The following is a 21,303-nucleotide window of genomic DNA, read 5'->3' on the forward strand; positions in this document are numbered from 1 at the left end:
AGGAATACAAGAAAGGAAATGTAGGACATACAAGTAAGCCCACAGTAATGCATCATAAAATACTGAAAAAAGACACATAATAGGAATAATATTACATTACTCAGAGTGAAATACACACAATGTTCTGTGAAACTGCATAAATCCAAAACAACATCAAAGCAATTAAAGATATGTTGGATAAGCTTTTGTGGGTAAAAAGCCCCACTTCTTCGGATGCATGGAGTGAAAATTATAGATACAGGCATAAATATACTGGCACATGAAGAGAAGGGAGTTACTTTACAAGTGGAGAACCAGTGTTGACAAGGCCAATTCAGTCAGGGTGGATGTAGTCCACTCCCAATAATTGATGAGGAGGTGTCAATACCAAGAGAGGGAAAATTGCTTTTGTAGTGAGCCAGCCATTCCCAGTCCCTAATCAAGCCCAAATTAACGATGTTAAGCTTACAAATGAATTGTAGCTCTGCAGTTTCTCTTTGAAGTCTGTTTTTGAAGTTTTTTTTGTTGAAAGATGGCTACTTTTTAAATTTTGTTATTGAATGTCCAGGGAAATTGAAGTGTTCTCCTACTGGCTTTAGTATGTTACCATTCTGGATGTCTGATTTGTGTCCATTTATCCTTTTATGTAGAGACTGTCCGGTTTGGCCAATGTAAATGGCAGAGAGGCATTGCTGGTACATGATGGCATATATCGCATTAGTAGATGTGCAGGGGAATGAGCCCCTAATGGTGTGGCTGATGTGGTTGGGTCCTCTGATGGTGGTGTTAGAGTAGATATGGGGATAGAGTAGGAAACAGGGTTTGTTACAGGGATTGGTTCCTGGGTTAGTGTTTCTGTGGTGTGTATAGTTGCTGGTGAGTATTTACTTCATGTTGGGGGGCTGTCTGTAAGCAAGGACTGGCCTGACTCTCAAGGTTTGTGAGAGTGAGGGATCATTTTCCAGAATAGGTTGTAGATAGTTGATGATGTGTTGGAGAGGTTTTAGCTGGGGGCTGTACGTGATGGCCAGTGGTGGTCTGTTATTTTCCTTGTTGGGCCTGTCCTGTAGTAGGTGACTTCTGGGTACCCGCCTTGCTCTGTCAATCTGTTTCCTCACTTCCCCAGGTGAGTACTGTAGTTTTAAGAATGCTTGATAAAGATCTTGTAGGGCGTTTGTCTCTGTCTGAGGGATTGGAGCAAATGTTGTATCTTAGAGCTTGGCTGTAGACAATGGATCGTGTGACGTGTCCTGGATGGAAGCTGGAGGCATGTAGGTAAGTATAGCGGTCAGTAGGTTTCCGGTATAGGGTGGTGTTTATGTAACCATCACTTATTTGCACTGTAGTGTCCAGGAAGTGGATCTCTTGTGTGGACTGTTCCAGGCTGAGGTTGATGGTGGGGTGGAAATTTTTGAAATCCAGGTGGAATTCTTCAAAGGCCTCTTTCTTGTGGCCGAAGATGTCATCAATGTAGCGGAAGTAGAGGAGGGGCGCTAGGGGAGAAGACCTGAAGAAGCATTGTTCTAAGTCAGCCATAAAAATGTTGGCATACTGTGGGCAGGGGCGGCTCTAGGTATTTTGCTGCCCCAAGCCTTTGGCAGCTTGCCTGCGGGAGGTCCCCGGTTCTGCGGATTCAGCGGCACGCCTGCAGGAGGTCCGCCAAAGCCGCGGGATCAGTGGACCCTCCGCAGGCATGCCGCCGAAGGCAACCTGTCTGCCGCCCTCGCAGCGACCGGCAGAGCGCCCCCCGTGGCTTGCTGCCCCAGGCACGTGCTTGGCGTGCTGGTGCCTGGAGCCGCCCCTGACTGTGGGGCCAGGCGGGTACCCATAGTAGTGCTGCTGACTTGAAGGTGTAAGTTGTCCTCAAATCTGAAATGGTTGTGGGTGAGGACAAAGTCACAAAGCTCAGCCAGCAGGTGTGCTATGGCCTCATCAGGATACTGTTCCTGACAGCTTGTAGTCCATCCTTGTGTGGAAAATTGGTGTAAAGAGCGTCTACATCCATAGTGGCAAGAATGGTGTTTTCAGGAAGATCACCAATGCATTGTAGTTTTCTCGGGAAGTCGATGGTGTCTCAAAGATAGCTAGGAGTGTTGGTAGCATAGGGTCTGAGGAAAGAGTCCAAATAATCCTGCTTTAAGAGTGCCAATGCCTGAGATGATGGAGTGGGGGGCGGTCCAGGATTTCCAGGTTTATGGTTCTTGAGTAGCAGGTAGAATACCCCTGGTCGGTGCTCTAGGGGTGTGTCTGTGTAGCTTTGTTCCTGTGCTATAGCAGGGAGTTTCTTGAGCAGATGGTATAGTTTCTTTTGGCACTCCTCAGTGGGATCAGAGGATAGTGGCCTGTAGAATGTGGTGTTAACATCTTTACTCTCAAAAATAGTGTCATGGGATCTTTAATGATTACGAGTGACCAGGTTGCCTTGGTTTTACAACATGTCTCTTTTACAATTGGTCCTGGTTTATGACTAGGGTTACTAGGCACTATGATAATACAAATAATGAGGGTCTGAATGATGAGGTAATACACGTAAGAGAACTCTCCTGATTTGCTACTTACTTTCTCTTTGAACTTTTATATTCTATTATTTTCTAACTGAAACATTCAAATGCTTTTAGAGTTACCTAGGAAGCCTTGTTGCCAAGAAGAAGCCAAGTTTTCCTTAGTTGAAAAATCTCCTGTTGATTTCAATGAGTTTTTCTCAATTAATGTTTTCAGAATTTTGCCCTGCTAAAATGTGATCATCCCCACACATGAAAGGACTGGAAATCTTCCAAGTGTAGATTTTCCCATAGTATTTATAGGATTTCATGTTTTCAGTCCAGTAAAAATAATTGTCAAGTCAAGCCTAGAAAATTATAAGATTGGCTTAAAAATCATGACAATTTTCAAAAAATAAAAATTTGGGGTTATTTTTCTTCTGGTTTCTGAGCTTAGGGTACACTCAGCTCATGCTTTCATGCATTTCTTTGCAACCATGAGGATTAGAACACTCTTTTCTCTGAAAGCTGAGACCCCTGTATAATCACTTGATTCCAGGGACTAGGGCTTTAAAGAAACACCAAATATTAGGAGACTTGGCTACAATGGCATGTCAATTTGAAAGTCTCTTTTTTCTCCTTTTGACAAGTGACGATGTTGGTGGACGAAGTATTATACAGTATAAGGATAACAATGATCACTAGAGTTAAGGTTGCATAAAGTTTTCTATGATTCCTGCTGTTTTCAGCTGCATTTTATTTCTGAAATATTCAATTCTACACTTGGTCTCTGCCCAAAAGATAATTTATTTATTTTGAGGGAAAAGCAGCTCAAACGTTTTTGACCATGGGTAGGGTTGCCAGCTTTCTAATTGCACAAAACTGAACACCCTTGCCCCCTCCCCGCCCCTTCCCCGAGGCTCCACCATTGCTCACTCCATCCCTATCCCTCTGTTGCTTGCTCTCCCCCACCCTGACTCACTCGCTCATTTTCACCAGGCTGGGGCCGGGGGTTGGGGTGAGGGCGTTGGCTGGAGGTGCGGGCTCTGGAGATGAGGGGACTCTAGGCTGGGGCTGAGTGGTTCAGAGTGTGGGAGGGGGCTCTGGGCTGGGGCAGGGGTTTGGGGCATGGGAGGGGGTACGTGGTGTGGTCTCCGAGAGGGAGTTTGGGTGTGGGAGGGGGCTTAGGGCTGAGACAGGGAATTGGGTTGCAGGAAGGGTTTCGGAGTGTGAGCTCTGGGCGGCGCTCACCTCAGGTGGCTACCTGCAAGCGGTGACATGTCCCTCGGCTCCTAAGTGGATGCACAGCCAGGCAACTGCCCACTGCCTCTGCCCGCAGGTGCTGCCCCTACAATTCCCATCGGCCACGGTTCCTGACCAAGGGGAGCTGCGGAGCCGCCGCTCAGGGTGGAGTGGGGGCAGTGCACAGACCCCTGTGGCCTTTCCTCCACCTGGGAGCCGAGGGACATGTTGCCACTTCTGGGGAGCCATGCGGAGCCAGATAGGAAGCCTGCCAGCTCCACGCCTACCTGATTTTTAATGGCCTGGTAAGCGGTGCTGACTGGAGCTGCCAGGCTCCCTTTTCGACCAGGCATTCCAGTCGAAAACTGGTTGGTGGGGAAACTCTGTTTCTGTTATCCAACATTTGTACAGCATTTTCTTGTTTTAAGATGCTCTTCAGTTGAAAATGTTGGGGGACTAGAGGGTGCAATTTGGTTTAGGAATAGCCCTCGTTAATTAGCAGTGCACTCCTTGTTTAAAACAAAGGTGTATATAAAAGGAAGGCTTTTGCTGCACATGTATGGGTGGGTAATTTACCTGTACAGTGGGAAATCTAGTCAAATATGTTCCTGAAAATTGACAGGGCCGTTTGGGGACTCTGTAAGGTGCATAGAAATTGAGATCAGAGTTCCAGATTGCATGTGTAGCCTTAACTTTGTCATTCTGCATGATTTAACCCTTAAAAGTCCCAATCTTAATGTTTTATCATATTATTATCATGGAAATAACAGTTAATTCAGCTCATGTTGTATAACAGTGGTCTCCAACTTTTTATACCCAAGATCACTTTTTGAATTTAAGAGCAACTCTGCCCCTTCCCTGAGGCCCTGCCTCGCTCACTCCATCCCTCCACCCCGTCACTCACTCTCCCCCACCCTCACTCACTTTCACTGGGCTGGGGCAGAGGGTTGGGGTTTGGGAGGGGGTGCGGACTCTGGGCTGGGGCTGAGGGGTTCACAGTATGGGAGGGGGCTCTGGGCTGAGCCTGAGGCAGGGGTCTGGGGTGCAGAAGGGGGTGAGGGATGCAAGCTCTGGGAGAGAGTTTGGTTGCAGGATGGGGCAGAGTGTTGGGGTACAGGAGAAGGTATGAGGTTCTGGCTCTGGGAGGGGGCTTAGGGCTGGGCAGGGGTTTGAGGTGCAGGAGGGGGTATGGGGTGCTGGCTCTGGGAGGGGGGTTGGAGTGCGGGCTTCCACCAGGCAGCACTTGCCTCAGACAGCTCTCAGTTGGCGGCATAGTGGGGGGCTAAGGCAAGCTCCCTGCCTGCCCCGGCTCCATGCCACTCCCGTAAGGGGCCAACACGCCCCTGTGGCCACTGGGGGTGCGGGGGCACATGGTTCCGTGCACTGCCCCCTCTGCAGACACCACTCCCTCAGCTCCTATTGGCCACCATTCCCGGCCAATGGGAGCTGCGTGGTGGTGTTTGCAGACAGGAGCAACACGCAGAGACCCCTGGCCTCCCCCCCCTCCGCCCCCCGGCCACGGGAGCAGCGTGAGGCCAGAGCAGGCAGGGAGCCTGCCTTAGCAGCAGCCCCGCTGCACCACCGGAGACCGCGATCGACCTGGAGAGTCTCCAGGATTGACCAGTTGATTGCGATCGACCAGTTGGTGACCACTGTTCTATATAAACCAGAACCTGTGTACCAGATAAAATGCTAAAGAAGTTTGCCTTTTTTGTTTTGTTTTCTTGTTATGCTTTTAGATCAGTGGTTTTCAACCTTTTTTAATTTTAAAAATTTCAAACGAAGGTGCAGACAGCTTGGAAATCTTAGACATAGTCTACAGACCCCCATTAGTCCCTGGACCACAGGTTGAAAGCCACTGTTCTATGGTAATGACAAACTTTCGCAGACCCCTTTTAGGCATAGTCTGCAGACCCTCAGGGGTCCATCGACTACAGGTTGAAAACCACTATTTTAGATGTCAGACTTTAAAAAGAAATACAGAAAGAAATGCTCAGGAATTCCTGAACTAAAAAACGACAACTATAGGACCAGATCAAATTTATATTGAAGTACGAGTATGGGATTGTTTCCACTAAATCCATCGGAAGTTGGATCAAGACCATAACATTAAAAAAATATTACCAAGGGTCTGACCTAAAGTAACAAAAGGAAGAATTTCAGAATTTGGTCTGCCTCTCCCTTTATCCCATTGTTCTTAGGCTTGAATATATATGCTGGTTATTATTTTTTATGTATTTATACAGAGCCATCAGTGTGCTACATGCTTTAAAGACATGTATGAAAGTTCTTCTTTCCTGAAGAACTTAGAATGATCATCACACAATTCTGTAAACACCATGCAATAGCTAGCCACAAAGGAGAAAGTTGTTTGTTTTGTTTTTGTTTTGTTAAAGTCAGACCCTTGAACATTGACATTGTTGGGTTTTTTTAATACAAAAAAAAAAGTTAAAATGACAATTTGACCTTCAGCTTGGACTTCCACTGAACAGCTTGTGAGAGGCATGTGTGGACCATCTGTCTTGTCTCTTTGAAAAGAAAGAATCCATGCTAGTAAAAGAATCCTTTAGTAGCAAAGCTTGAAAACAACTCGTGAGTCCACAGCCATTAAAAGGGAGACAAACATTCAAATAGAATACTGTACTGTACTCCCATAAGAATGTAGGTAGTGACATTTTTCCAATTAAATAAACATTTGTTGGACAGGAATACTTTCCTACTGTCTGTCTTTAAAGCTCTTTTGCATATAGAGAGATTATTTTAAAGGCTGTAAGCAACATTAATTTCCCACCCAAAATATCTTGCCCTGATTTGTATAATTGTTTTTAATGTTATGGCAGTGCCTGCAGGCCCCAATCAGGTTCAGGATCTCATCATGGTAGGCCCTGTAAAAACACATAGGGCTTGTCTACATGGAGCAGCAATGTGCACTACAGGGATGTGATTTCTAAAACATACGAAAATGTTGCACACTAATTAGTCCATGTAGACCCTGCTGTTGCACACTAAAAGTTTCCTAATGCACTTAAACATAGTGCTGTTTGAAACAGCACTATATTTAAGTGTGGGAGAGATTGTTTAGTGTGCACCAGAAGCGTCTACACAGAGAATTAGTGCACAGTACATTAGTGTGCTTTAGAAATTACATCCCTGTAGTGAGCATTGCTGCTCTGTGTAGGCATGGATGGACTCAGAGGATGGTTTGGGATAGCTGTTCCTCCTCATTAAAGCCCTTAGAGTCTCGCAGGCCTCAGTTCTCTCCATCACATTATTCAACATCTATATAAAGCTAGTGAGAGAGCAACTGCGAGAACACATTTTAAAATGCCATCAATATACAGATGACATCGAGATCTAAATCTCCTTAACATCAACTAAATTCTCTTACACATGCACACAGTTAAATCCTGGCTTTGTTTAAGTCAATGGCAAAACTCCCATTGACTTCAATAGGATCAGGATTTCACCCACACCAATTTAAGCTATTTCTCTCACCAGAGAAGGAAAGGTGGGGGGGGTGGGAGGGGATATGTTGTTTAGGGTTTTCATCCATTCTTGCACTTTGCTGCTGCTGTTCAAAGTTGCCTTTTTGTATTTTATAGTTATCCCTTAGCAGTTCTGTTGATTATATGTATCCAAAAGGTGTCTCGTTAGTGTAGTGTCCCTGCATAATCCTTTTTTGTGTGGCTAAAATGACAGTAAGGTGAAGACTAGCAGTTATATTCCTCCCCCATCTAGAAGAGTTTTCTAGGAATAGATAATGTATTCAATAATAAATCCAAGTATCCATTGAACGTTTTATACTTCTGAATGCTAGTTCCTGACACAAAAATTAAATTCTCTCCATCATTTGTAACCATGAAGAACTTTTTATAGAGTGCTGTATTGGCTGAACCTTTATAGGTGCTCTCCAGGATGAAAATAAAAATGGATTTTTGACAACAGTGCTTAGAATGTTATGTGCCATCTTTGTGACTGAAAATCTCTTCTAATGTATCACACTCACCAGTCTCAGGGGAGCAAACAGAATCCATTTAGACTAGGTATGGAAATTCAGTCTCAGATTTAATTGTTTGCTAATAAATTATTTCAAAGGCATGAGCAGGAGGGAATTGGATACTTGTCTGACATTGGCTTTGCCTTAGCTAGTGAATGCTTTTCACCAGCAGGCAGCTTGAGTTTGTTGCCTGGTGTAAACAGATTAGTATGTAATGCAGGATTATTTGTATAATTTGCATAGTGTTTATTTCACTAAATATAGAAACTTTCTGATTTAAAATGTTAATTGTTTTTTCAAAAGATACCTTGACCTAAAATTACATTATCCTTTTTTCATGTCATTTTGGATTCTTATAACAGTTTTTCAAAGGGGAAAAGGGGTAGTGATAGGTTAGCTGATATGCTGTAGTTTTGTTGATGTAAAACTTCAGTCAACATGTCTATTGCTTTCCTAGTTTCTTTCTGTTCGATTTTTTCTTTAACTTTTTCCATTTAATTATATTTAGTATTACTATTAAATATATTTATTTTCAGTGGTAAATCTCACTCTTATCTCTAGGTGCAACAAGATACTATTGCAACCAGCAACTGCACTAATGATTATAATAGTAGCATAAAAGAATGGGTGGTACAGTAGAGCCAAGCCTATGATATGCATAAATGTGGAGAATTTCACTATATCCAGTGAAATTTTGATTTCAAAATAAGAGATCATGATTACATTTGTTGTCTCACAAATATAAACTTTTTTTTAAAGGCACCAAAACAGAGAGGCTGAACCTAAAGATTATGATATAAATGAAGTTCCTTTGGGTTCAAAGAATTTATGTCAATCTACCTACTCGAGATTTGGAACTGTGGATGGGGTAAATATTTTTTCTTTGTTTTAGCTCAAATTATTCAATATTGTTTATGTATTTATCTTTAGGGCTTGCATCTGGTTTTGGTTTTGGAGGCATGTGTTGAATTGGCCTCCAGCATGGACCTATTGGACAAACATAATAAAAGAATATTTAAATTCCATACCACTAAATTAACATTTCTTTTCCTTGTCTAAAGTCTACCTTCCTGGTTCCCTCTATGATGTTTTTAGTGTTTTTCAAAGTCAGTCATGTTAGACTTCTTTCCCACCCTTCTGCTTTTGTACCCTTCCTGATTACTTATTGTTAAATTAAAAATAAGGAAAACAGAGTAAGAAAAATGAAAAAATGCTTATTTACAAATCTAACAAAATTATGGGATGCATACAGGCATAAAAAGAAGCTAAATTTTCAGAACTATATATTATAATACAGCAAATATTGCTTTAAAATATGTGGACCAGAATGTCTGTTGGCTTAAAAGGAGTTTAGTTCGGTTAAAATAATCAGGAATGGAGCTATGCCCATCTACACCAGCTAAGGATCTGGCACAGACAAAATAAAACTAAAATCAATTTCTTTCAGCAGTAAACAAAAATTTTTCTTTAATGAAATCCTATGCTTAGATGTAACTTTATTAGAGCTTCCTTCTCCAGAAACCTTTAATCAACCGTACCACCACTTCTAGGACAGGAGTCTAGTTAGTGTAGTTAGTACCCTCTTTTTCAGAACATCTTTATTGCTATTATTTATTGTTGTTGTTGTTATTATGAGTTAATCTTCCAAGTTTAGATCCTCCTCTCAGCCCTCAATTCACAAGCCTGGCATCTACCTTCTCTCTCAATCTGCACACTCACAACGATGAACCCCAGATTGCACTAACAGACCAAACTCCAAAATTAAACTGCATACTTTGTTATCCAAGATATGCAGTGATGCATATTCAGTACAAGAACTCCAGCATGAAGTGCGGAATGTGTAGCTGATCATATGACATCATAACAAACAACTACAAGGCTGTGGTAGTGGTATGAAATATTAATTTATTTGTACTTGATAACATGTCTGTTATTTGGGGTGACTGAAATTTAGAATGTCTTTGGTTTTAAATTCTTGGGTTTTACAAATGGCATGGTAGATATGTATATTGTTGTCAGTATCCTAATTTTTAAAAAAAGCAAAGTTTTTGGAGGAGTTGGAATATAACCAGTGGAAACAAATTACAGTTACAGAAGGAGCCATAATTTTTCTTTTCTGACTTTTATGTGTTTAAAAATCCGATCCTGCTCATGTTGAAATAAATGGCAAAACTCCTATAGACTTCAATGAGAGCAGGAACAGACCTTAAATTCTCAATCTTTATGTTGTAATAATATGTTTGAATTTACTTATGTCATCTTCACTTAGATTTTTATATAATTTTAGTGTTGGTATAATGTCTAAAAAGCAGCAGAATAGCATAGAACTATGTCTCAAAAGTAGCAATAAGCCTGTAATAAGTTTAAAATTCTCTTGTAGAGGGAGCCAGATTCTTTGTTGTCCTGCATATGGGGCAATCATTTATACCGCTGCAAAATGGGTGCAAAATACTAACCATTGATACCGTTTTTCACTCACTGTGCACTAAGTGCAGGGGAACAGTTAGTTGGGCCCAGGGTAACTTGCTGTTGATTATTGCGTGGTAGTTACCTTTTACTGAGAATTCTCTTTTAGGTATCAGGATTATGTTATCTTATCCCATCAATGCTATCAAAAGCCTGCCTGTTAGGAACCAACTGTACGATGTACCAACTGTCAAAGAGCTTAGCCTTGCCATAGATGGACTCCCCAATGGAAAGGCCCCTAGAAAAACTGAATACCCTCAGAGGTCATAACATGCGGAAAACCTATTCTACTGCAACATCTTCATGATTTGCTCTACCTGTGCTGGAAAGAAGGCGAAGTACCACAAGAAACGAGAGACGACATCATCACTCTCTATATATAAAAAAAAAAGGGGGGGGCGGGGAGGGAGACAGGAGTGACTGTAACAACTATCATGGATTTCCCTTCTTAGCATTATGGAAAAAGCCTTTGCCCGAGTTGTCCTGAACAGACTTCAGACCCTTGCAGACAGAGTCTATCCCAAATCACAGTGCAGTTTCAGAGTTAAAAGGTCTGCTATTGACATAATCTTCCCAGTGCAATGACTATAAGAGAAATGCAGAGAACAAAAAAGCCCCTTTACGTGGCCTTCACTGATCTCACAAAGACTTTTGACCTTGTCAGTAGAAGTGGACTATTTGCATTTCTAGAAAAGATTGGATGCCCCCGAAAGTCCTTAAGCATGATTTGATCCTTACATGAAAACATGTAGGGCACAATTCAATACAACGGCTCAGTCTCTGAGGCTTTCCAGATTTGTAGCAGAGTTAAGCAAGGCTATGTACTTGCCCCAACTCTGTGATCTTCTTCTCCTTGCTATTGAAACAAGGTTTCAACTGAAGGAATCTACCTGCACACAAGATCTAATGGAGAGCTATTCAATTTTATGAGACTCAGATCTAAAACCAAGACTCGGGATGCCCTTATCCAACACCTCCTCTTTGCTAATGACACAGCAGTGACAACCCACAAAGAAGCTCATCTCCAGAACCTTATGGACAGTTTTTCGAAAGCCTGCCAAGACTTTGGGCCTACCATAAGCCTAAAAAAGATGAACATGATGTGCCAAGGAGTTGAGGAAGCACTCTCCTGCAATATCAACAACTATGAAGTTGAAGTGGTGAACGTGCCGACATACTTGGGTTCCATTATCGCAGTCAATCTTTCACTTGAAATGGAACTCAACATCTGCATTGGAAAAGCCGCCACAACAATGTCTAGACTGAGCAAGAGGGTATGGCAAAAGAACAAACTGACAGAATGCACAAAGCGTCTGTGTATTGTGCATGTGTTATCAGCACACATTTGTATGGGAGCAAGACGTGGACCTTACTCTCATCAGGAAAAAAGGCTCAAACGCTTTCATATGCATTGCCTTCATTGAATCTTTGGAATCTTCTGGAGGGACAGAGTTACCAACACTGAGGTGCTCAAGCAGGCCAGCATGCAAACACTCCTCAAACAGTGATGTTTCTGCTGGCTTGGGCATGTGTGCCAACTTAAATGATGGATGTATCCCAAAGGACATTCTTTATGGCGAATTGGCATCTGGAAAAAGACCCAAAGGATGCCCAAAATTGCATTTCAAGGATGTGTGCAAGTGAGACCTTGAAGAAATGGACATGGATGTGGACAACTGGGAAGATCACACTTAAGACTGCAGCCTTTGGAAACAAGAATTTAACAAAGGTCTCCAGAGTTATGAGAGGAAGCCGTCCAGCTTAGCAAAGGAGAAAAGAGCTTGCAGAAGGCAGAGTGCAAAGGGTCAAAACATCATCTTAAATGTGACAGATGTGGCAGAGATTGTCTCTCTCTCGAGTGGGTCTCTTCAGCTACGGCTGCCATAAAACCAACTGAGAAAATTCTTTACCTCTCAGGGGTGCATACCCATGGTCTCTCAAGACTGAAGGATGCCTACTACTACTAATCCTATTTAAACCTGGCCATTCCCAAATACTAAATATGAGTCAGTTAAATATGGTATTATCCTTCATCATGAATCATTAAATATCTTATCACTCCTGGCTATTAATAAATAATATATTCATAAGTACAGTAAATATGGTAAAAATGTGATGACCAAGCCTATTTGTGTCCAGCTTCTTCATTTATTCAAAACTGTGCAGTCTCTGGAAAAATTATGTGGAAGCCTGACTGAGATTTCATTGGAACCGGGTCCTGTCAATCCTATTGGATCAGTAAAATCCTCATCTGCAATGGAATTATTTAAATTTCCATGCAGTGGAGAGGCACAAAAAGTTACAGAAGTACAGTACTTATAGCAATGGCGCACTGTTTTCATTTTGAGGAGGCCTTCCCATGTACCACACATTTCCTGTTCATCAAATTCCAGTAAAAGTGCTGTAATTTTAAAAAGAAAAAACCCTGCTGTTACATTCCACCAGGACCAGAGATTCTTTTTTTAGTTTTTCTACAACAGTAGAAAATTGTTATGAACTAAACAGTGTGGTACAACACTTATTGTAGACTTGTGTGCAGTATATATATGCACTGGACTTTTTTTTAGTTATGAATGCTGACTGTTTTATAGGGTGTTTTGCCTTGGGGAGACATGTCTTTCTTTTACACTTAATTTGATTTACTGCTAGCCATCCAAGGTTTTGATTTGGTAGTGAAGAGAGCAAAAAACTGTTTTAAACCTCTTTCTGCCAGCTGTACTAGAAAGTATCTTATGGTGAATTGCATTGTATATGACATTATTAATTCCACTGTAGTTCAAGAGGTGGTAATTTCTTCACCTCCTACAAGGGAACAATTGAAATTTATATAACTGTAGATTAGAAAAACATGAATGTTGTAGAGCAGTTCTCTATAACACAAGGGGGTGCACAAATACTTTTTTGTCAGTGCATTAAGAGATTTATTTTAACATATATTAGGCTGGTGTTTTAGTTGGACATAGCACAGTGCTCAGTGGAGGTAACTGTGCCAAGTGTGTGCTATGGCAACCAAAATACATTTCACCCTTCTGTGGGGGGGGGGGGGGAGAGGTTCATTAAAAAGCTTCCTTATAGTTTAAAAAGCAGCCAACCTTATGATCCCAACTAAACAAAACTATGCTATAATTACCAGTGTTGTAATAACACATACTTCTGTTTCGTCTAAACAAATGCTGCTAGATTGCACTCCTTGTCAATAGATGGGGACAGAATATTTGAGATTTTGATGACATTCTCATTGCACATTTAAGAAGTTGGCCATTACAGGTGTCTTCAGATATTCCAGGCCAAATCCTTGCCCCATTGATTTCAACTGACAAAACTTCCACAGACCTCATTGGAGCCAGGATTTCAACTGCTGTCTCTCCTGTTTCATACTGGAAGTTTCTTGCACCACCATCCAAAAAATGGTCGAGACCCTTTGGATCTCCTGAAAACATAGGCTCAGCTACTCCCTTTTCCTTTTCATGATGGGCACCCAGGTGCCCCTTCTCCACTATAGTTCTTCCCTGAAATGGGGTCAAATAGGCTTGGCATTCGGAAGAGCATGGATATGGATGTCTCCTTCCTCTTCTAATTCTCAAGCATTGCTTTCTATGCTCATCACATCAAGCTCCTGATGACCTACTTCTTCCATGGCAGCTTCCAAAAAAGTCTCCAGAGTAGTGTGGGCTTAGCCCTTCCCTCTCATATTCCATATCTGGGCAGAAATATAAGTCCAACCCCACTCTTTCATCTAGCACTATGCACAGCAGTCCCTAAGTAGCTGAGGCTGGTACTTGCCATAGGCAAGGATCTCCCCCCCCAACAGAAAAAACAGGCACCACTTACCCCTGCAGCAGGAAAACAGAACTATGACTATGGCTGTAGGGAATTTTTAAATGCAGCACACTTGGCTTTTAAAGAAAGAGCTGCCTAGAAGATGAAAAAGAGAAACAATCACACCTTTCCTTTCAGTATCTCTAAGGGTACGTCTTCACTACCCGCCGGATCGGCGGGTAGCAATCGATTTCTCAGAGTTCGATATATCGCGTCTCATCCAGACGCGATATATCGAACCCCAAACACGCTCCCGTCGACTCCGGAACTCCACCGGAGCGAGTGGCGGTAGCGGAGTCGACAGGGGAGCCGCGGACGTCGATCCTGCGCCGTGAGGATGGGTAAGTAATTCGAGCTAAGGTACTTCGACTTCAGCTACGCTATTCACGTAGCTGAAGTTGCGTACCTTAGATCGACCCCCCCCCCCAGTGTAGACCAGGCCTATGAGGAGGGGCTTTCTATTCAGGGAGGAGTGAAACTGAAGTGTTCACACTTGTATAGAAGAACTTGAAGACATAAAATTAACAGTTACTAAGTTTTCACTTAAATTCATCATGTGAGACTCTAAAGAGAGCATTATATAGAAGGTGCAGTTGAGAGGAACACTCCCTTGATGAAGGCTGTGTGAAAGCACAACGTAATAATTTTAAGACTCTGTATTAAGTGTTAGAAGATATTTTACTTCCATATCACAACTAAGTTGTATTTTTCATGGTAGATACACAACATCTGATGTATGTATTCCAGTGATAATGTTAATGGAATCTGTTTGTTTCCCTACTAATGATTCTGAGACTAGGCCAGGGTATTGATTTTCGATGTGATAGGCCATTATCAAAGCATACATTTCCATTAACAATTTCACTGTGGTACCATGCCTCAAAATAGTATGGTACATGAGGTTAAAAAGTCCCAAATGTTGAACAGACGTTGGTTTGCTGATTGAATATAGCAATGACTAGGCAGAATTGTATAGTGTGCATTATTACTTCTAACTATTGAATTAAACAATGAATTTTAAAGAAATAAACTTGAAATTTCAATTAAGATGCTGTCATTTTATTTAATGGATGTTCGTGCAAATATCAGTACAGCTGAACACTTATGTAAAGAATGCATTATCACTGAACATTTTCCCTATGTTTTAGCCAATTACAAATGAAACTGGGAATACAAGTACAATTTCTCTGTATTTTTATTGAACTACTGAGAGCTGATTAAGATGAGATTTTAGACATTTTTCTGCACTTTTATGAATAATATGGTGGTGTATTTTACTTTTTTATGTTTGTTATAAGGTCACCTATTCATGTAGCTGATTTGAATGAAATCTCATTTGGTAAAATGTAAGAGAGGGTTTTCTTAAACAATAACAATGCCATTCCGAGTCAAAAATGAGAATGAAAAAAGTTAACGGGCAGACTGACTGTCAGTTTGTCCCTTATTGAATAAGTCTTTGTTTAACAAGTCTTCTTTGACCATTTTAATAAAATGATGAGCAAATGTGACCAGCTTGTACTCTCTCTTCTCCCCTATTTACACAATGGAAAAAAAAGGTCTTTGCAAACTTATTAAAATGTTGGTCCCATGAAGTAAAATAGGTTGAGATTTATGTCTTGAATATTCTTGGATACTTGTACAAAGGATGCATTTCAATAATAAAATTTACAGCCCTTTTCCAGCAGTTCTATAAGCTCTGTGACCTTGCTCTGAACAGAGTTAAATTATACTTGCATCTTATGTATATGAAAGTTTACAGCATTGGCACTTTTTACAGTTTACAGATAGCACTTTTCCTACAGCAAGAGACCTGGCAAGGAGGTCAAACCTAGCTATTGCCTATGCATAGAGCACTATTTTTAGACCTCCTAGCCAGAACTAAACATTATGCAACACTTGCAAAGCAAAATAAGGCTATGAAACATAGCATCCATAATAATAATTAATTAACAAGCAACAAACAATTTTACAGTATCTCAGATTGAAAATAGCCTATATACTGAAAACTGTTCTTTCCCCTTTCACGATATTTGTCCTTTTATGCTATTTTCCAGACATGGATCACCACATACCAGGATCATTTGTCTCAACCGTGTACAAATAAAGGATATAGGGAAATAGAGATTCGTAAATCCATGCTGAATGAAGATAATTTTGAAGATGGTGTTATTGACAGGTATTTTAATATTTATCGTGTACACGATAGAATTTTGTGTTGGACCATTCAGTGGTTTGAGCATTGGCCTGCTAAACCTAGGGTTGTAAATTCAATCCTTGAGGGGGCCATTTAAGGATTTGGGGATTGAGTTGGGGATTGGTCCTGCTTTGAGCAGGGGATTGGACTAGTTGACCTCCTGAGGTCCCTTCCAACCCTGATATTGTGTTTGAAGGAATTTCATTACAGAGAATGATAAAATAAGACCATTTCCACCCTATCCCCCACATCCTCATGCCAAGGGAAATCTCCATGTCTAGGTCCTCCCTTCCCCATGCCAGCACCAGACCCCTGTCCTAGGATCATGTAGAAGGTCCTTTGTGGGATTGGCAATCTGTGGATAAGAGGAGAGTGGGATGGAGCCTGAAGGAATGTACTCCATCTGTAACACCGACAGACCCCAGTCGTTGGCAGGTGGGCAGGATCGAACCTGGAGCCTCTGGAGCTAACTGCATGAGTCTCTACTGCATGAGTTAAAAGCCAGGTGGCCCTTAGCTAAGGCTGTAGAGCAGACTCATTAATCTCTCTCTAAGTGGTGTCGGTGCCACTAGATGGGACAGAACACTACACACACAAGGTGTGTGGGTTACACATCCTTCCACCAAACCTCAGGAAATCCACTCCAGAATTAAAGTTTTATTAACTTTTGAGTTGAAACTTCTCCATGCTGTGAATCCCCTCTTTTGAGATTGGGTTCCAGAAGTAGGCTCCAACTGTCATGTGTCCTTCTCCAGCTAACAAAGTAGGACCTTTACAATCTAATTAATACTGGAGACGGCTGTATACATTCTAGCCCATAGATGGCAGTGGTAAACATACAAACAAGCTATAATTTGTATGCTAACATTTGCACCAACTTCCTCTATTGCAAAAGGAATTGCATTTAATCATAGGTGAAAAATATATATTAAAAAATTAGTGCAAAGCTAGTTTTTTCCCCTGTGAATCTGGCAAAAATGTGCTATTTGCTGGTTTAATGACCTATGCAAATGTTTTTCACAGCTCTGAGATAGTTCTTTTTAAATGTTGACCATTCAAACCTTGCTTCTGCCAGGTTGCATAGAATAAGTTTGAAAAATTGAACTACTTATGATTATGCTAATTTTCTGAAAATCATCTTTTCTTTTGCAGGGAGACTGGGCTGCCCAAAACAGGAGTTGGAGCTGTATTGCCAAGACACCCTTCAGATCACTTTCAAATGTTAGTAATCCTCCCCAAAAAACAGCAAATAGTGATGTGCTGTTTAGGAATAAATTATATTTGTTCTCTGTGGCTTGTAGAGTGTCTGGGTCTGGAAAGATCCCTAAAATATTGTTTTTACATTAGCTAATTGAGAATTACTTCTTGAATTATTGTATTTAGTTCAGACATATTATGCTTAGTATGTATGGTTTTCACTTCCAGCATAGCTAGTGACTCAAGTAACCTTATTTACGGTAGTAATAGTATATTGGTAAAATAATTACACTAATTTTAATCTAAGAAAAAAGAGCAATGCATACAATACACAGGGCTGTAGTACTGCCCATTATTAAGGTTGCCTGACACTTTCTATTATAAGACCCTGTTTTCTGTTATCTATATGTTTGCCAAACGTTAACAATGTGAGATGAATGTTTTTATGCTCGGTGTCTGCTTCAGGCTGATTTTTAAATTTCAGCCAAAACAATTCAGCTGTTTCTGAAAATGAGGTTGGAGAAAAAATGTCATTTTTCAATATTAAAAAATTTCAATGGGAAGTAGGCACTTAATTACCTTTTATGGTTTTGGCTTAGAGCACAAAATATAGCCTGCAGGGGAAAAAGTATCATCTCACTTTGCTGGTCTGTGCCATCCCAATATGACCCCTTGTATGCAGATGAACAGTTAGGGTCATCTAAACAATTGTAATTCTGCTTCTGTAGTGCCATGAGAATAACCAGAATCTCTGATGCAATTTTATGCATCCATTACAAAGATTAATCTAATTAATGATCACAACATATCAATACCTTACTCTGAATCATATAGGGTTAGGCAGATGGTGGGTTGCATCTTATCCCATTTTTCATTTACCTCCATGTCTTTAATTATTCTTTCCTTCAAAATTTGTTCTTGCATATTGTGGTCAGACTAACTGGTTTATAGTTGCTCGGATTGCATTTTTTCCCTTTCTTAAATGTAGGTGTTATGTTTGCTATTTTCCAGTCAGACAGTACTACCTTTGATTAGATATATTTATTAAAAATCCTTGCTATCGGACGTGGAATTTCATGTACCAGTTCTTTCAGTATTCTGGGAGGGCAATTATCTTCTCCCCATCCCTTCTGACCCACAATTTGACTGCATTAAGCTCTGTGAGTTTAGCTTCTGCCTTGAATGTGGTAATTTCCATTTCTATACACTCATGATCATTAGCCATTCTGCCTTTGCCCCATGTTCTAGGTTATCATCCTTATTGGAAACTGAGCCAAAGTATTCATTTAGGCTAAGGACATGGCATTTATGACACTTACATAGAAAGTGCAAAGCTTAATGTGGTAATAAAGCATCAGGCTTAGGATTGGAGTAATGTGCTTATGAAACCAGTTATAAAACCAATGCTTTGTGGTTCGCTTTTTCAGTACAAGCTGTGTAAGTATAGTGTCTTCTCCAAAAATAAAATGAGGAGTAAGGATTAAAATCTGATGGAGATATGGAGATAGAGTTGAAGTTGTTGTGTATTTGCATACCATACTTTGGGGGGTTTATTGTAAAGGAGAACTTTGGCTTAGACTGTCAGTTTTTTATTTTAAAAAAATTACAATATTCCTTAAGGGTTTTCATGCTGAAATGAGTGATACAGTGATATAACTACCGATTAATGAAGATTTTACCTGGGATAGCATCTGATGTGGAAAAGACATCATGGTTATCAAACATGGAATTCTTTTAACTCTTAAGTTTTGTTTAAAAGGTAAATCAAGAATAACTTCCAATTATAACAATGTTAAACTAAAAGTAAAATGTGAAATCAGCCTCTGCTGCCTCAGGGTTAAGTACTGGGGGAACTGGATGCCTGGCAATATAAGTCTGAGTATTATAAATGAGAGGTCTGATGTAAGCATAGGATAGAGATTTTGAAACCCAAAGGAACAAGGCAAGTGATCCCAAGCGTAAAGGCAGTGGAGCAGTTCATCATATCCATAGGGCCAAAGCATTTTATTACAAGATCTGTTGGGGTGGACATGAGGACAATGCAGGAGAAGGTGATCTGTCTGGAAGGGGAAAGGGGTAGTAGTTTTAGGAGTTTCCATATGTTATAACATTAAAATACTCAAACTGTAATCAAGGAAATAGAGATACAGTTGAGTTATAAGTATATCAGATTCCAGTCCTCCATGTAATTTTCTTATAACTTTAAGATGTCTCTCATTTACCATACAGATAGATGTATACAGATAGAATGCTAATTATGGTAAAAACACTTTAATTCCAGTGTTTCAGAATCTGCTCTCTTGAATGTAGTTTTTTTTTTTTTTTTTTTTGCTTCTCACGACTGTGTAGCTGTTAAAATTAAATGCCAACTTAAAAAAGATAATGCATAAGAATGAGTTTGCTCAATGGACTGAAAATGAGTGCTTCCTGTTATGTGGGAAAGACTGTAATCATAATATACATTTCAACATCAAATTAACCCTTAGGGAAAAATACTTTTATAGTAACACTTGAAGTATTCCACTTGCTTGTAAAAAAAAAAAATTTTTGGAAAACTTCCAGACAATGTCAAAGGAGACCTCTAACATTCTATATGACTAACTATAATATTCAGTGATTGGTCTGTCTTTCTATGTTTCTTTGTGCTCTTGAAGTTTGATCTTATTCAGACATGTGCACTGTCAGTCACATCACATTTTCTTGTTGGTATTCAGCAATCCAAAAAAATTGGATTACAGATCGGGTTCATAATAAATAACTTTTTATTATTTTAAGGTATTTTTTAAATACTTAGCTCCTTTTTTAAATTTAGATTTCCAATCTACTGTTGCCCATACTCAAGATAGATGTGCAAATGCGTGATGTAGCTAATTACACGTAGACCAGATAGACTGCTTTCATGATAGCAGCTCTATGTCAAGGAGGTCGGTGCAAAGTGCAGATAAGACCTCCTCTGTATTGAGTTTCAGTCAATTTTGCTTACTGAAGTTTTTGAAGTGTTTGAAGAACTTCAGGCTCTGACCTATAATTTGGTTACATGCCCTGTATAGCTAGTTAAATCTAATGGGTAGACATTGATCCATTAGTGGTAGAGATAATCTGTGCGTCCTAGGGAATGCAATGTGCCAGGATCTCTTAAACAAGCAATTGTTAAGTCCTTGGTCAAAAAATCATCTATTGATGTTGATAACTTGTCATTAAGTGCCCTCTCTCTAACCTTTCTATTCTGGGGAAGGTTATTGAGAAGACTCTGTCAAAGCAGTGCTGTAGTACTTGGAATCCTCACATACCCAGTTCCCATTTTAACCAGTCTTGAAACCTGAATATGGAACAGAAGCACCCCAATCATCTCTGTTAATTATCTGCTCATGGCATCTGTTTTGTACCATTGACCATGACATTTGATTGACACAGATTGATATAGACCCCAGGAGTGTTCCAGAATGGTATTTGAATGGCTGTGTTCCTTACTGTCTGAAAGGACTGAGAAAGTATAGTTGGATGATTGCTCTTCTGTCTTGATGGACCAAGGTCCTATTCTGTCACCCTTCTTCACTGTGTAGGCAAGTCACTAGGGATGATATTGTTTTCTTCTCAATGCAAGTGTTGAAGGGTACTGATTTGGCCTATATGCCTTTTTTATTGTTTGCTTTCTGGCTACTTTGGAGCCCACTTCTCTGTTTGTATTCTGTCCTAATAGTTGAGATCAGCTGAGGTGTTGAAGCTAAAATTTTAGGGGGAAAAATTATTCAAGTGATTAGGATAGTGAGATACATAACATTTGCAAATGTTATAAACAAATTAGAAAGTAATGGATTAACTTCATAAACTGAGGATTTATTTTTCAGAAAATTTGATTTCTAATCTGATTATTGCTTTCAAGTATATTTTTCTCTGTACCAGCTATTATTAGACTTTACCTGATTTAT

At 40.4% G+C, this 21,303-nt stretch overlaps 1 protein-coding gene across 2 annotated transcripts in view; it reads left to right on the forward strand.

Moving 5' to 3' along the window:
* Positions 1-21,303, forward strand: part of CFAP95 (cilia and flagella associated protein 95) — a 97,065-nt gene that overhangs the window by 5,218 nt on the left and 70,544 nt on the right. For both annotated transcript variants that reach the window (XM_045020293.1, XM_045020292.1), the window contains exons 2-4: positions 8,458-8,566; positions 16,038-16,159; positions 17,330-17,398. In XM_045020293.1, coding sequence (XP_044876228.1) covers positions 8,458-8,566; positions 16,038-16,159; positions 17,330-17,398 — 300 coding nt within the window. The remainder of the gene's footprint in view (positions 1-8,457; positions 8,567-16,037; positions 16,160-17,329; positions 17,399-21,303) is intronic.

Source organism: Mauremys mutica, chromosome 6 (genome assembly GCF_020497125.1).
Source record: "Mauremys mutica isolate MM-2020 ecotype Southern chromosome 6, ASM2049712v1, whole genome shotgun sequence".
NCBI lineage: Eukaryota > Metazoa > Chordata > Testudines > Geoemydidae > Mauremys > Mauremys mutica.